At 36.8% G+C, this 17,338-nt stretch overlaps 1 protein-coding gene across 1 annotated transcript in view; it reads right to left on the minus strand.

The window, feature by feature from the left end:
* SPATA16 (spermatogenesis associated 16) overlaps positions 1 to 17,338 on the minus strand; it is a 225,806-nt gene that overhangs the window by 60,969 nt on the left and 147,499 nt on the right. The window contains exon 5 of the mRNA XM_059922009.1: positions 5,133 to 5,280. Within this exon, the coding sequence (XP_059777992.1) occupies positions 5,133 to 5,280 (148 nt within the window). The remainder of the gene's footprint in view (positions 1 to 5,132; positions 5,281 to 17,338) is intronic.

Below are 17,338 nucleotides of genomic sequence, written 5' to 3' on the forward strand. Positions count from 1 at the left end.
ATTTCATTGGAATATATGAATAAAAATCTCAAGCAAAATCTTTATAAATGAAAACATAATAATTCTGGGGCTGGTGAATTATTATTTGTTTTATATACCTTGACTACTCTGCATGAATCAAACTGGATTTTTCCTTAAATAAGAAAAATGGATAGCTACACTGCTAAATATTCAGTAATTTTTTCCACTGTGACACATAATACAGTATAGCTCTATTATAATATGGCTTTAAGATTTTGGTGGGTCTTACCACATCCCCAAAATAACAAAGAATGCACAGTGAGTTCCTGAGGATATGAAGGCTGGTTGTCCTACAAGGCAGATTTGAATTTTAACCCTCCCTTATCAGTCTTGTAGAAGTTATAAAGGTAGTATAGTCCTAGTGCCTGCCACTGAGGGTGAAGTGGGCTTTTCTCATAATAAATCACTAATTTAGTTGGTCCATTCAGTAAAAAATTAAAAATACTTAGATCTCTATACATTTCAAAATGAATTCATTTTTATCGTTTTTCCCCTTTGCATCTATTTTTCATGTGGAAATCCATGATAAGGATGACTGTGAATTAGGGGCTAGCTAGAAAGAATACACTGCCTGGGGGATCTCGATCATAAATATTCTTCCTGCTCATTACCGCCACCTCTGCCAGCTATTACTGGGCTCATGGCACTGTCACATGACCAAGGAGTAATGAACTCAATACTGTCTAGGCTTGATGAAGGTGACCTGGAGTTGGGCAGTGTTTCTGTGTTGGAGGGTTGTCTGCCAGCCTCTGCTGGGAGAACTAAACGTATTAGTCTCCAAGTTTTAATGATAATACCTACTTATCCAGCAGAACTTTGATAGGTAGACTTTTCATCCAAGATCTTCAAGGTACAGATTTTCTGACCTTCATCTGTTGATTGTTTATTTAGATGATTTCTGTAATTCTTACTTACGGCCTCAATTTCTCTTGCTGCAAAGAAAACTACGTAATTGTGTTCTATCTCCCATTTGGAATCTGTGTCTCTCCTCAGATGTTCCTTTTCTGTGAGTGGGTACAAACACATATGTATGAGAACATTTACCTGTAGTTGTCCAAGGAAGGATGAGTGAACGGGAGGTAGAAGGGAATGTACACAAACTCTGAGTGTTTCTGAGGATGAATTTGACTGCACGTGGAGGAATGTTTATCTGTCCTCCCCTGAGTTCACATGAATTTTATTGTGTACACTGCAGATGAAGTAGGAAGCCGCCTACTTCACTGATGTAAGGCAGTATATTAGTTAGAGTAAAGCTACCTGATTTAACAAAGAGCCTCCAAATCTTAGGGATCTAAAGCAAGAGAATTTTGGTTTTTGTTTGTGTGGGTATTCAGTGGGTTGCCTTCCACATGGTCATTCAGGGATCCAAGCTTCTTTTGCCTTGTAGCTTCTTTAGTTCCGCAGTCCTATTTACTCAGTCAGTGGCTAGGGAAAGCGAGTTCTGCATGGCAGAGGTTTATGGGCCAGGCCTGGGAATGTCACACTCCCAGGGTATTTCTGTCCACATTCCATTGGCTGTTACTGAGTCACAAGCCTCACTGAACTGTAAAGGAGGCTGGAAATGTATTCTAGTTACATGCATGGGGCGGGGGGCGGGGGGGGGGGGAGAAAAGAGAATAGTTTGGTAAACAACTAGCCAGTCTTTGCCACTTTCGGTGGCAAGGACTTCTATTCCCAAACTGCTCCTTCATCTGTTTTCTCCTCCATCATTCTTTTAGACTCAGCCTTCCATTCCACAATTATAGCTTAGGTTTTAAGTGAAGTATTCTCTAGAAGAGAGGAAAAATATAGTCCAATTTTCACCCTGAAATATAAATTACTAGAGTCATATTCTTTCTTAGAAGCAGGTATATTCTAGCACTACCTAGTGTAGTGCCTGGAATATATGTGCTCAATAAATGTTTGATGACTAAATGAATAACTGAATACACCACCCATCTCCATTGTAGATCCTCTTCTTGTCCTGAGGATGTTGGGATTCTGAAGCATGGAGAAAAGGAGAAGAGAAATGGCAGAATAGCATAGCAAGTTGGAGAGAGGACTGAAATGACTTCCAGTCTCCAGTGGAGTAGAGGGGATTTCTAGAGTAAGATCTAGAACTCTGCATTCTGGCAGGGAGAGGGAATCTTAGAAAGTAGTTCTAGTCTGGGCCAACTTGTGTGGTAGGGGTGGTTGGTGTAAATGTAAAGAAGCATTTACACCAGGAGGTAGCATGGGGAACTCATATAGGTGTCCTTGGGTGACCTAATGTGTCACATAAATGAGCCCATCAGGTCCTGCTCAAGCCAACAGATCTGTCTCAGGTTGCACTAGCCATATAATCTGCAGCTGTGCTAGCCTGCACAAGGCTTCCAAGAGGACTCTTTCCTCACATGCCTATGAGCTTCTTTGGACCCTTGGGTAGGCTCGAGCTCTGTGAAAGTTGAAACCAGACTAGGAAGAGAAGAAAGTCCCGTGGAAAGGGGGAAAAAGCTGGTGAATTTGATTAGATAGTTACTGAAGACAGACTAAATTTTAGAAATGATTGGATGGGATTGAGTCCTTTGGGGTGGGATAGAATATATTTTTGGCTCTGGACAGACCAAAGATGAATATGTGTAGGTTAAAACAAAAAGTCTCATGTTTGCACACATTTGCTGTGTGATTGTCCAGTCACACCTGCTGCATGACTATTTGTTGAAATAAATAACTGAATACATTTTTGGCAACACAGAAGCTTCTTAAATAGAAGGCAGATAAAAGGAGTATCCTGGTGTTTGGGACGTGCCAACAAAACAAGGTCACTACCCTTCTAGGCCCTATCTCTCTTTGTGTAACTCACTTTCTAGCTACTGCCTTTGGCTACTGATGCCTGCCCAAATCACCACTCTGCACCTCCTGTGAGAAATATCCAGAAGCTAAAGATCACATTTGACCTGCCCTCTTCCTCACCTTGGAATTACCTGGGGGGAAAGGAAGAGATGCCACTAAGACTTGCACATATAGTTAGTAATGGTGGTTTCACCGTCGTTCCAGCAATGGCTTTGGAGTGACCCTTTAATCATTTGCAACAGAGACAAATAATGTCATCAGTGTAATAGCCTGTTAGTTCAAAGTACCCATTCTATAGAGCGAAGGACCTAACCACTCCTAATGAAATTTAAAATTCGAGATTGCCTTCACTACCTCCCCTTCTCCTCCAGAAACTGTCTTTCTTCTCTCTGTTCTTATATAGCACTGTCACACTCCAGCAATTAGTAATTATAAAATGATAGAAACAATCATCAGTAACTTATAATTATCTTCTCTTCCAAAGTATAAGATCCTTTAGCATGAATCATCTTGCCAACAGATCATAATTCATCTTGATAACAGGTTTGATGGAGTTACATGAGATGTGAATCTGGCTCATTAATGTTATTGTTGTTTTTAAACCCTCAGTGGCAACAGTGCTTCCTAAGTATTAATTAATCTTCATGACTTCTCTGTGAAGTAGGTTAAATATAACTAAACTTATTCTACCAGTAGAGAAATTGGCAAACTGGTAATCTCCTCAATGAATCTCTCTTTATTACCAATGGATCTGAGAGTAGATATGGAAATAGCTGAATTGGATTAATTTTCCATGATACTAGATTGACATAACTTTTGTGTGGTATTGATTCCCCTCTCTGCCCCCCTGCCCAAACCCTTGAAGATATCCATAACAAAATGATAAATGATTTATAACAATTAGCGAAAATTGTGAGTTCTGAAACATTTTTATCTACTTCCTTATAAAATGCTGGAAAATCAGCATCAGTGTTCATTATAGCATGCATGTGATTTCTTCTCTTCCCTTTCTCTGCCTTTAAATTTTCATTGTTCCTTAGGGATTCACTATTTAATCATCCCTAGTTATATTTTAAAAATATATTTCTTCTGAAGAGCTTGAAGCATTGTGGAAAAAATAAGGATTCCATAGGACCTAAATTTAATGCTTCCGTCACATCTCGGCTTCTATCAGATGGAAATAGTGTAGTTCAATGCGAGGATATGGGTTCAAATCCAAGGCCTGCTGCCACTGATTTTCTGATTTGCTGTGTATCTTTGGAAAAACTGTTTTCTCTGGTAGCTGTTTTCTCATTTCTAAATGAGAATCATCTTACTCACTTCTTAAGTTATGGGAGTAACAAGAGATAATGAATGTAGAGTGCCTGGTACCTTAAAAGTGATCACTAGTGGAGTATATTATTAATCATATAAATCAGTGACTTGGCCTCAAAACGCTGACAAAAGGAATGCAGGGGCCTTAACAGGAGGATGTGATACTAGATGTGTGTATTTAGAGATTTTGCTTAATATGGTAGTCATTGCTGATTGTTTATTTATTTTGAAAGTAACAAAATACTCTTTAATATTGTTTTGACTCAGTGATTTAAAGACAGTAAAACAGAAACAACAAAAGCTTTTGACAACTCTTAGTATCTTAAATAACTGGAAATCTCCATCTCCATTAGAGATTGGCTCAATTTAGTACAAGAAAATTCTTGTCTTAATTCAGAATAACACTTGGAACATGGTAGATAGTAAAAAAGTATTTGGAATGAATGAATGAAAGCAAGTGGCTTCCAAAGACAAAAAGAGGAAAAAAGGACACCACTAGTGTTGTGTTCTCTGTGTACACTTGGCTGGCTATCCAGATCTCACTTGGATACCAGTGGCCCAAGAACATAAAAAAAGAGGGACGTTTGAGGTGTGAGATAGATGGAGGAAGGAAAGTAGAGATAGCAGGGATTGGAGAAAAAAAATCCATATTCAGGAAAATACTATAATCACCTAGTTTACTGATGAAGTATATGGGGAAAGGTGATATTTTACTACAGGTTATTCTTTCATTTTTTTATAATCTTAGAGTTTCTAGGTTTTACCTCTCCTCTTAAAAAAAGAAACATGATGGCACAAGGAATATTATGCTAGACCTATAGGGCTAGCTCTACTTAAAACCTTAAAATAACTTTCCATTTCAACTCATCAGATTAAAAAAAAAATCCCTAAAACTGAAATAATCAACAAAAAATCAGAAACATCCCTGTATTTGTTTTTTATGGAAATAAGTTGTCAGCTGATACTTTGAAGATATTGAATCTTACCTGTGTAGATATATTTCACATATGCAGGATGAGTTTTTATGAAAACCTCTTTTACTTTTTCTGTTTTATCAGCTCTGATTTTTGTTGCAAATGGTGTGTACATAACTGAGAAAGATTCCGCCCTGGTGATGGCTTCTTCAATCATGGCCTGAGAGGAAGCAAACAACCCATTTGGCCTCAATAACAATACGTGACTTTAAGAATATAAAAAAATATGATTACCTTTATGGATGATTTAAAAATCTATATACTGTACTGCAAAGATAACATATTTTGGTCTTGAATATTCATTAGAATGAACTTTTAATTAGTTCTGGAAATGCTATTTCATATTAAGAAAACCAATTAAATGAAGAAAGTTTGTAAACAGACACCTCTAAACTGGGCTTGCTTTAAGATAAAAATAAAAATCCTGTTTTCTGAGGTGTCATTTTTAACTTGATCTTAAAAATCAAATTCTTCAGTCTAACATAATTATCTTATGAACAGACACTGATGAGCAATTTTACTTTAAAAAATTAATTAAAATATCTAGATTTAAGTATTGTCTATAAATAACATGACAAACTAGACAAACTGTATATTTTTCTTCTTCCAATATATGGCAAAGCCTTTTGGAATTAAAAAAAAAAAAAAACTTTCTCAACTTCCTCCTAGCAAAGCTTTCCTTCCCTCCAGATCACAAGAGCCATTTGAGATGGATTCAGCTATTTAAGAATTTCTTTAAATTTTCTTTGTTCATGCAAGATACCATTCTTCATAAAGCCTGCCATCACCCTGAGCTTCCTGCTTTAACTAGGTCCATTACTATTTGAAACAGACCAAAAGGAAAGTTATGTGAAGTTTTAAAAGGAATTTATTCCTTTCCTACAACTTTTCCTTCTAACAAGGCTTGAACATTGAATAGAAAGTAGAAGTGTCTATAGTTATCTCAGTTTTCTGAAAATAGCATAAAAGAATATTATAAAAATCCATATTTAGTTATAGGAATAATTTTTTCCCTGACAACTAAAAGTTGTATACAACCAATAAGGAAAAATAATAGATTTGAAGTTTCCAACAAAGAAAAATCATTTAACAAACAGCAATTTATATTATTACTGGTATAGTATATTGTAAACAAGTTTTAGACTAATATTAGCAGCAATAAGGAGTTGATTTTAAACTGAGAAACTGAATTTCAATTGTTGATTGCCTACTTCATTCCTCAGTGACTTCAAATGGCCCCTATGATCAATTTTTTAATTTACAATTTTTAAAAAAAAATTTCTTCTAGAAACATTTTAATAAAAATTGGCCATTTCCAAGAAATACCCACTGCATGCCCACCAATAAAAGGGAACCATAACAAAACAGAAAATTTACCATATGGCTATGATTTAAAGAAAAATAACTAGTGCACACTCAAGCACACCAGCAAAGTCCAATATTAAAGTCACATTCTTTCTTAATGGGCTATGATTAGGATTCTGAGTAGACACTGAAATAAAACTTAATACAAATGCTGAACTACTCAGGTCAAAGGACCTCTAAAGAAGCATCTGTCCTCAAAGGGATTCCAGTTTTAATTTACAATTTAAATTTGGTGTGGGACAAATTTCTGAATGGCTGAGGGAAAGAACTTATATTGTCCACAACGCTGTCCTTTCCAGGATTGAGGAACTAGAAGGGAAAGAATATGATTGTGATGCCAAACCTGGAGCCAGCACTTAGATGGAAGTAGCCATGGATTATGCAGCAGTGGATTCTAAGGGTGCAGCAGGTCTGGGTGCTGAGCCCTGGATGCTACTATGAAAGGCCAACTGCGGCAATGCAGGCAGCAGGTCTGGAATTCAGAGATGTGGATTAAGAACTCAGGCTGTTTAGGTACCAGGTTCTGGTCCTCCAACAGAAAGTAAAGATCCTTTATATTGAGTAGAAGAATGTTTTCTCCAGCTTGGTGCTTCATTGTTCATTGCTGGAACATGGAATATGCTAGAATACATTCATTGCTGGAACCAATCCTGGGATGGCCTGTCCAGACCAAAAAAGTAAGTAGCTGTACCTGGATTCGTGTGGAGTGAGGTGCTGAAGAAGGGAGCTGTTCTAGACCTCAGTTCTAAGGTCTTGATCTGACTTTGCTGCGTTTTGTAAGCTGTTAGTTCCTGTATGAGTTTGCTAGGGCTGTCCTAACAAAGTTTCACAGACTGGGTGGCTTAAATAACAGAAATTTATTTTCTCGTAGTTCCAGAGGCTAGAAGTCTGAGATCCAGGTGTCTGCAGGGTTGATTTCTTCTTAGGCCTCTCTCCTTGGCTTGTAGATGGCCAGGTACCTTCTCCTGTGTCTTCACATGGGTTTCCCTCTGGGTGTGTCTGTATTCTAATCTCCTCTTCTTATAAGAACACCAGTCATATTGGATTAAATCCCACTTAAAGACCTCATTTTAACTTAATTACCTCTTTAAAGACCCTATTTGCAAATACAATCACAATCTACAGCCTGGGGTTAGGACTTCAGCATATGAATTTTGCGGGGGGACGTGATTCAGCCCATAACACTTCCTAACATCCAAATAGCTTTCCTTGTGGTCTCTCTGAATATCTTGGTGAAGATATTTTGCTTTAAATTCTGGATCAAAAAATTTAGTGAAGGTATTTAATCCTCTAGTTTGCTTCCAGAAAGGTATTAACAGTATCCCAGTAAGGCCAGGACAGAAGAAAACACTCTCTCCATCCCATTTCTTTTCCAACTGCTGGCAGCTTAAGTAACTGCTGGCAGGGTAGCTTTGCTAAGCCATCACACAGCAGGACAAGAAAACTCGTGTCCAAGAGCCTACACTAGGCTTTTTTTTTTTTGCAAGTGGCTGAAGTGTGGTTTTTGTGTGGCACCTTGGTCTGCTTGTTTAAGGCATTGTGCTCTTGGCTTGATGCTCAAGGTATGGCATTCAGGCTTTCACAGGGCTCTCTACTCAGGAGGGTATGTGCTAGAGCATGGCCTCCCTCTAGAGCTCCCCACTCAGAGCCAGTAGAAATGGGGTTCTTTTGTGGCTTCTGCCCTCCATCTTGAAGATGAGTAAGGAAGTGGGTGAGTGAGCAGAGTGTGTATGCAAGAATAAGAATTGAACTTTCCATGGAGATATTTTCTCAAAGGAAATTATTAGAGCCCCAAGAAGAAATATTGTGAAGTAATTTTAAATATACATATTTAAACTTTTAAATTGCATTTTAAATATAAATATACAGATATATAACATTTCTGGTACTTTATTGAATGACTCATTTGTGAAGCAATCTAGAAAATATTTAGCTTTAACATATTATTACTGTAATTATAAATATTATAATTATTATTATTTAAAATAGTGGGAATTTTTGACGGTTTTTGGTTGGACACCAAAATATCAGGTTTTCATTTTGTGATGGTAATAATTTGATAATTTAGAATTGGACTTGTCTTTCATGAGCAGTCTATGTCCATTTTTTAAAAATGTATTTTATTGAAGTATAGTTGATTTACAATGTTGTGTTAATTTCTGCTGTACAGCAAAGTGATTCAGTTATACATATATATTTATATATATATATATACACATTTTTTTCATATTCTTTTCCACTCTGGTTTATCATAGGATATGGAATATAGTTCCCTGTGCTGTACAGTAGGACCTTGCTGTTTATCCATTCTGTATATAATAGTTTGTGCCTGCTAATCCCAAACTCCCAGTCCATCCCTCCCCCCAACCCCCTCGCCCTGGCAACCACAAGTGTGTTCTTTATGTCTGTGAGTCTGTTTCTGTTTTGTAGATAAGTTCATTTGTGTCATATTTTAGATTTCACATATAAGTGATATCATATGGTGTTTGTCTTTCTCTTTCTGAGTTACTTCACTTAGTATGATAATCTCTAGGTCCATCCACGTTGCTGTAAATGGCATTATTTCATTCTTTTTTATGGCTGAGTAGTATTCCATTGTATAATATGTACCACATCTTCTTTATCCATTCATCTGTTGATGGACATTTAGGTTGTTTCCGTGTCTTGGCTGTTGTGAATAGTGCTGCTATGAACATAGGGGTGCATGTATCTTTCGAATTATAGTTTTGTCTGGATATATGCCCACGAGTGGAATTGCTGGATCATATGGCAACTTCATTTTTAGTTTTTTGAGGAACCTCCATACTGTTTTCCACCAATTTACATTTCCACCAACAGTGTAGGAGGGTTCCCTTTCCTCCACACCCCCTCCAGTATTTGTTGTTTGTAGATTTTTAATGATGCATGAACAGTCTAATATGTGCAAATTGAAGATTTTAAATTTAAAGATTTTTAAAAACAGATATTTTGTAAGAATGATAGATATTAAAATATAAATTTTAATTTACTTTTTACTATCAGTCAAAGATTTTCTTTTGAAAATCTTTGAAAATAAAGAGAACAGATGAGAAATTGCAGCTTGTAAAAAAGTAAGCTTCACTGAAAATGAAGGCAGATTTCAAATGATAGTTTTTAACTTGACAAAAATTTTCTGCAACTGAGTCATTCTTTCCCAATGTGTGAGTTTCTCTGGTGTCAATAAATGTTGCAAGTGTGCAGAGAATGGGGAAAACAATCAGTTCAGGTGTCCTGTTGTTAAGTGTACATTGCTATTAATTATGCTTTCTTTGCTGCTACACAAAGAAGAGCTTTGAAATTAGGTGTTTACATTTGCAAGTCCTAATAACTCTCTATTGTTATTCTCCTGCTAGCAAGTTTTAAACCTTATAGTTACATAAACCAAGAGTGTCTGTGGGCAGCTCATTTCCTCTACAAACAGTAACATAATAATTTCTACTTATACTTCAGCTAAGCAAAAAAGAGCCCTTTGCTACCTCAGAAATCAACTTGCCTAGGATAATTGTAAACCAGGAAAGACTGGGAGAGACCAGGGAGAGAGCTACTCCATTAAGAGTAAAGGAAAAGCAAAGTAGAGGGAAAAGATGACTTCTAAACCAAAGGGGTTGATTCTTCCTGGTGAATTTTTAAGAGCACCCAAAGTTCTCAGGATAAATCTTGCAGTAACCATAAACCTCAAACATTTCCAGGATGACAGGATCATGAAATTTTTTCCCCCTATCTTTTTGCTGGAGGATTTGGATAAATTGTAACTTTTAACAATGTGTCCAATGATGGTGAATCAGTAAGTAGAATTCCTGTTATCACTAATTAGAAAATGTGATAAAATTATTATATATTATTATCAAATTATTCCTTTAATGCCCCCGGTATCCGGGTTGACCATAATTGCAGTAATTGCTTTACTTACAAGATTAGATCTGGAAGCAACCTTGGGAATTTTCCAGCTCAATTCACTGAATTGCAGATGACTTAAGTGACTTGGAGAGGCATAAGTGACTTTTCTAAGAATAAACAGCTTTTTAATTTTATGGAATTTAGAATTAGGGTCTCAAATATTATATTTCACTTTGTCTTTGGAAAATTATGTTTTTACCTCCTGGGCTTTACCCTCCTGTTTAAAAACAGTCATAATAAATATCATTTTAAATTCTGAAGTATTTAATTTAGTTTTGCAGTATGTGCGAGTGCTACAGAATTTTAGAACAATTTTATAATATATATATATGTGTGCATGTATAGACACACACACACACACACACACACACACACACACATACACATATATATATATATATATATCCTGGACACGTGGTTAGGCAGTTTCCCTTGCAGTTAGGTGTGGCCATGTGGTTGAGTGAAGGCCAATTTGTAGGCAGGAGTGATACTCTTTCCAGGCTTAGCCCATAAAATCCTGCCTAGAATAGAAACCTCTTCTATTTCCTTTCCTTATCAGCTGCCTAGAGAGGAAGACTCCCAGGATGTGGAGGAAGATTGAGCTACAGGATGGAAGGAGTATGGGTTCTCCTGTTGCTGACTGGAGGAGAACCAACCAGGAACACCCACATTGGACTATACTGTGAGTGAGAAATCAACGTTTATTGTTTTAAGTTACTGAAATTTTGGAGTTGTTTGTTGTAGTAGTTAGTCTACCCTAATATACAATAATAAAGGAAAATTGGAATCTCTCTCATAATCCATTTTTTTTTCTACTAAGCCTTATGTGTTATAAAAAAAGTAAAGAAAAAAAAGCTACTTTAAGATAAAATAACTTTTCATTTAGCAGTGTGATAAATGTTTTTATATATCCTACCCTTTAATCCTCCTAAAGTCCATCTAAGTAAGTATTCCTAGTGGACGAATATGATTGTATTGTTTTATCTTCAGAATTGACATTATTAGATTCAAAGGAAGCAGTGCTATACTTGAAAGCTATAAATGATTGAATGGGAACCTTTAGCCCTTAGTGGTTAATATGGCTCTTTGTTATTATATTAATAATGATGAAAATTTGAATGATACCTAGAATTTTCTAGAAAATGGAAAAATAAAATTTTTGAGCAATATTTTTCAAACTTAATCCCTTTGAATATATATAGATTTAATTAGAAAGATTTCAATTTTCTTGAAATTTAGATTTAACCTAAAGAGCAGATTTTCCTAAGGAGCAGAATATCTTACCTTGAGACTTACCTATAAACCTCTTCATAGTATCATTTATGAAATAGCCTGGATTGACATTTTTATGATAATTTTATTAATATAGTGATATGTCAGAATACAATATGTAATAATTGATTGTTTGCCCCTGCCTTGATAATCAACATTTTAATGCTGAAATATTTCCTTGGATTTATGAGAGTTCTTTTATTAAACAACCTTCACTGTAAGTTCCATATTTTTCTAATATAAAGGAATATTTGGCAGCTTTTCCATTGCATTTATTAGCCCAGTGATATGAAAGTTATAAATATTGTCATGCAGTGTAAATCAAGGTATTTAAATTTTTATTTGCATTTTCTGAAAATTACCAAATATTCTATGGACAGGTTACTTGTACGAAGGTAAGCAAATTTTTATATAGCTGTTTTGAATTCTCTACTTTGCAACCTGTCCTGTTTAAAACAGTCACAATAAATACCATTTTAAATTCTAAAGTATTTAATTTACCTTAGTTTTGCAGTGTATAGAGTATTATAGAATTTTGAACATATATATATATATACCACATATTGTGTGTGGGTGTGTGTATGTGTATGTACTCCACTGTTCACTCGCCAATGAGGTTAGGGCTAAGGTTTTGATTATATATGATGCTTCCATTAGCTGAATAACTTCAGCATTTAATGCCCAAAATTTACCCTGTGTTAATTTTTAATCATTTAGATTTTGTAGCAGGATTTTATTTCCACGCCCCTTCAGCATGGAACTAAAGAGATGGAAGGGACCTAAGATATTATTTTAAAATCACTCAACTTTATAATCAGGAAACTGAGGATTGTTAGTTCTGGTGACTCACTTGAGGTCACAAAATTAGAGATGGAAGCAAGACAAGAACACAAGTCTCTTGAACCAATGCTCTCTCTTACATTGAGAGAATTTTCATCTTTGTAATTAGATTGTTTCCTAGAAGTATAAGATCAAGTATTAGTTTCCATTTTCTTTTTTCATGACTGTCTAATTCCTGTCTTCAGAGACAAGGAGAATTTGACTCTAATGCTAACAAAGAAACAAATGGACCACATCAAAACTAAACCAGGTCAAGATCCTCTTCACAACAATAATCCTAACACAAAAGAGAATATTTATCCTTCACTCCTACTGGCCATAAGAAGACTGTTTTGTCCACCAACCGCTCATAAGATTTAGGATATGCTATCAATTAGCATGCCTCTCTCAAAGAGAAACATTTACAAAAATTAAATGAAAGGCTTCTTGATGGAGGAAGTTAATAATGTGCTTGGGTTGGTCTAACTTATTTAATGGCAAAGCACATATAATTTGGAAATAGAATATAAAATATGTTCTTGTTCTAAAGACCCTGAATAATTTTCTGCTTGCACATTGGAGAAACACTAGCTGATAGAAACTCAGAGCTACAAGTGTGGGTTTCAGCAGCCTCCAGACTCTTTAGGATGCCACAGAGCTTTTATTCTTGATGACTTAAAATGAATCACCAAAAGGTATCACAGGAATACATAGCTGTATTACCAGTAATTATTTCATAAGCACAACTGGGTATTACTAACAAGCTTCAGCCCTTGTTCAGTGGTAAATGCCAACACAGTTTAGGACCCTTTTTGTTGTGGTTGTTGTGTGTTTCATCTCTATACTTTGTTTAGTTACCTGAAAGTAGATATTCCTTTTGCTAACGGTATGTATGTTGTTTTCTGATTGTATTTCTTTTTCTTTTATATTTTACTTATTTATTTATTTTTAATATTTTTTTTTTTTTTTGGCTGCGTCGGGTCTTAACTGCTGCACGCAGGATCTTCGTTGAGGCATGCGGGATCTTTCCTTGCGGCGCATGGGGTTCTCTCTAGTCGTGGCGTGCGGGTTGTCTCTTCTCTAGTTGTGGCGTGCAGGCTCCAGTGCGCATGGGCTCTGTAGTTTGCAGCACGCGGGCTCTCTCATTGAGGCGCGTGAGGTCAGTAGTTGTGGCACGCAGGCTTAGCTGCCCTGTGGCATGTGGGAACGTAGTTCCCTGACCAGGGATGGAATCCGTGTCACCTGCATTGGAAGGTAGATTCTCTACCACTGCACGACGAGGGAAGTCCCTGATTGTATTTCTTGACTGGTGGTCTTAGGGTGTGGATGGCTGGCCCCCACAGCATGGTAAGATTGGGACAAGAACTGGGTTCCCAGGCTTGTACTGCTTTTTCTACCAAGAATCTGTTTTACCTCTCGGGCTGCTATGCAAGACAACTTTGAGTGGAAAAGTCAAGGATGCCCTTGAAAAAAGTGTATATTGTAGAAGAAGTTGAAAGACTCCTAGGATGTTTAATATGAAGACAAGACATAGGTTGTATGAACTGACTCTGTCACCAGAGAGCAACCTGCTCTTGCACTCTACCTATGTAGATTTTGTTTAATTCATTGATAAATCTGGAAAACTCATTTATTAATTGTGTTCACTGGACATTGACTAAGTGCTATAAATAAATTCTGTTTATTTGTTAAGGCAACACTGGAAAACAAGCATTAATATCTCACGTTACAGATGAGAAAACCTCAGTGAGAATCACCTCACACCGGTCAGAATGGCCATTATCAAAAAATCTAGAAACAATAAATGCTGGAAAGGGTGTGGTGAAAAAGGAACCCTCCTGCACTGTTGATGGGGATGTAAATTGATACAGCCACTATGGAGAACAGTATGGAGGTTCCTTAAAAAACTAAAAATAGAACTACCATATGACCCAGCGATCCCACTACTGGTCATATACCCTGAGAAAACCATGATTCAAAAAGAGACATGTACCCCAATGTTCATTGCAGCACTATTTACAATAGCCAGGACATGGAAGCAACCTAAGTGTCCATGCACAGATGAATCAATAAAGAAGATGTGGCACATATATACAATGGAATATTACTCAGCCATAAAATGAAACGAAATTGAGTTATTTGTAGTGAGGTGGATGGGCCTAGAGTCTGTCATACAGAGTGAAGTAAGTCAGAAAGAGAAAAACAAATACCATATGCTCACACATATATATGGAATCTAAAAGAAAAAAAAAAAGGTACTGATGAACCTAGTGGCAGGGCAGGAATAAAGACACAGACATAGAGAATGGACTTGAGGACACGGTGGGGATGGGGAAGCTGGGACGAAGTGAGAGTAGCATGACATATATACACTACCGAATGTAAAATAGATAGCTAATGGGAAGTAGCTGCGTAGCACAGGGAGATCAGCTCGGTGCTTTGTGACCACCTAGAGGGGTGGGATAGGGAGGGTGGGAGGGAGGCTCAAGAGGGAGGGGATATGGGTATATATGTATGCATTTGGCTGATTCACTTTGTTGTACCACAGAAACTAACACAGTATTGTGAAGCAATTATACTCCAATAAAGATCTATTAGAAAAAAGATCAGTGAGGAAAATACAATCATATGACTTCAAGAAAAGAGGAGAATTTATTTTTAATTGGTGTGCAATACCATCAAAAAGATGGCTGAATATAGATAAAAACATTAAAAGCTTTGACCTTCACAGATTATCTTATACCTGGGTGAACACAGCTTAAAAAATTTCGTAAGTTCATGGAATAGTTATTCCACATCTCCAACTGCTAAAAAAATGTGACCTCAATTTATCAGCAAGCTTGTAAATCAATAACCCATAAGTATCTGTGGGAAATATGAAAGATAACCATAAACCCCTCTAAATTTGGTTTTGCTCATAACAATTTTTGATTTTTGGATGCAAACAAAAACAAAGAAGGAGTCAACATGTTCACAAATTTGAACTGGAAGGCAAAGCCTCTATGTATCAATAAATAAAATAACCTCATGGCAACCGAGCAGAATAGCCACAGGACTTCTGGGAATCAAATAGTTATACCTAAATTTGTTCAGGTAAAAGAAGGCCCAAATTGCCTTAGATCTCTGAAACCCACCTCATTCTCAAATGAAGGAAAATGAAAAGAAATTTAGAGGTTACTTTTTTTTTCTACCGTAAGAACTGTCGGAAACCCAAAAAACTTTTTAGGAGGGAAAAAAAGAAAAGGAAAAGCTGACTCTGTTTAATCGCCTATGGATATTACTGCAAAAGCAAACCAGCACCATGAAAAAGATATATACACACACACACACACACATATATTTCTGAAGAAGAGTACTAAGTAAATATTTCTTTGGGAGTGGCTGAGGATTAATTTTCTTGCTTGATATGATGTCACTCTTTTCCGAAGGAGCTTGAATTATCAACTTGCAGATAGATAGGGCTGATGTACAAGTGAAGTGTGCTGCCCCCTGCAGGGCACATTCTGAGGCTCTGTCTCCACATTCTTGTATGATCTGGATGCCTGACTTGTTTTAGCAGGAGACAAAGCTGTTTATTTCTCAGTGAGAATTAGGGTTTTAAAGGCACACAACCTCCGAAGAGGTGGCACTTTGACTAGAATTCACACTGAGGTGAAGTAATTGAGTGTTTGACTCAGTTTTCAAAGAAAGCTTTGCCTCTTCACACGTACATGTGGGACTGAGGAGGAGGGACAGTGTGGGGAGAAGAGAGGGATGGGGCAGGTATAAAGCAACCTTACCTACTTGACAGTCTGGTCAAATCAATGCCATCGAATATGTAGTACTGATATGTATGCATGAATTTAATATGTGTATGGTTGAGGCTCCTTCCTCCATCCCTCCATCCCTGTCTTCCTCCTTCCTTTCTTTCCTTACTTCCTTTCTTCCTTTCTTCCTTCCTAGTCCCTGGGACACTCACAGAACATCAACAGAAAAACTATGCAAAACTATACAAACAGAAAATAATGTCACGGTCACTGTCTCCTTCACGGGAACACTCAACCTTGGATCAAATACATGCCTCAATTACATCTTTTATTTAAAAGTGAACCTCTTTTACTGGCATACTACCTCAAATAGCATCAAAGCAAAATGAAACACAGGCAGCATTTAACAACGCTGGTAACCATAGGAACATATCATTAAAGAATATATAAACAGGAATGAATAATTAGATGAGAAATTCATTTCTACATTTATCTAAGACCTAGGAAAAGAAGCTCTCTTCTAACTAAAAAGTATGAGAATTCATAAAATGAGAATTTTAATATTGCCTAGCTTAATGGACAAATCTCTTTGTAGGCAAGTGACTAAAAAATATTGCAGTGCCCATTGTCCAGATGTAACACTGAATGTAGGCAAGGATCCTGATGCAGCCAAGGAGTCTGCTTTCAGGATGGGAGGTGGGCAAGAAAACCTGACTGACATCATGGTGAGAGAGGGAGAGCAGTTGTTGATCTTTAAAAATGGGAAGCACAGTTTGCCTCATTTACTGGAGGCATCTATATATAGTGGTAAGACTGAGGGAGGGAAGAATCTGGGGCTTATGGATTATATCAGTTACATTGTCAGCTAGGCAGCATCACCTGTGCAGGTCATCTGCCACTCTACCTTTGCACCTAGGGAAGCCCTACATAAACTCTATGGTAGCCTAAGTTGGTTATTAACTTAAAAAAAATTATAAACGGTCTTAAAGGCCATCTAGCACATGATTACGCAGCGGAATCACCTAGTAGGGGGTCAGTAGGCAAATATGATTTTCAGAACCTCACCCAACTCTGAGGATCTAATACTTCAAATGTTTTCCC

The sequence above is a fragment of the Balaenoptera ricei genome, chromosome 4 (assembly GCF_028023285.1).
Source record: "Balaenoptera ricei isolate mBalRic1 chromosome 4, mBalRic1.hap2, whole genome shotgun sequence".
Taxonomy (NCBI): Eukaryota; Metazoa; Chordata; class Mammalia; order Artiodactyla; family Balaenopteridae; genus Balaenoptera; species Balaenoptera ricei.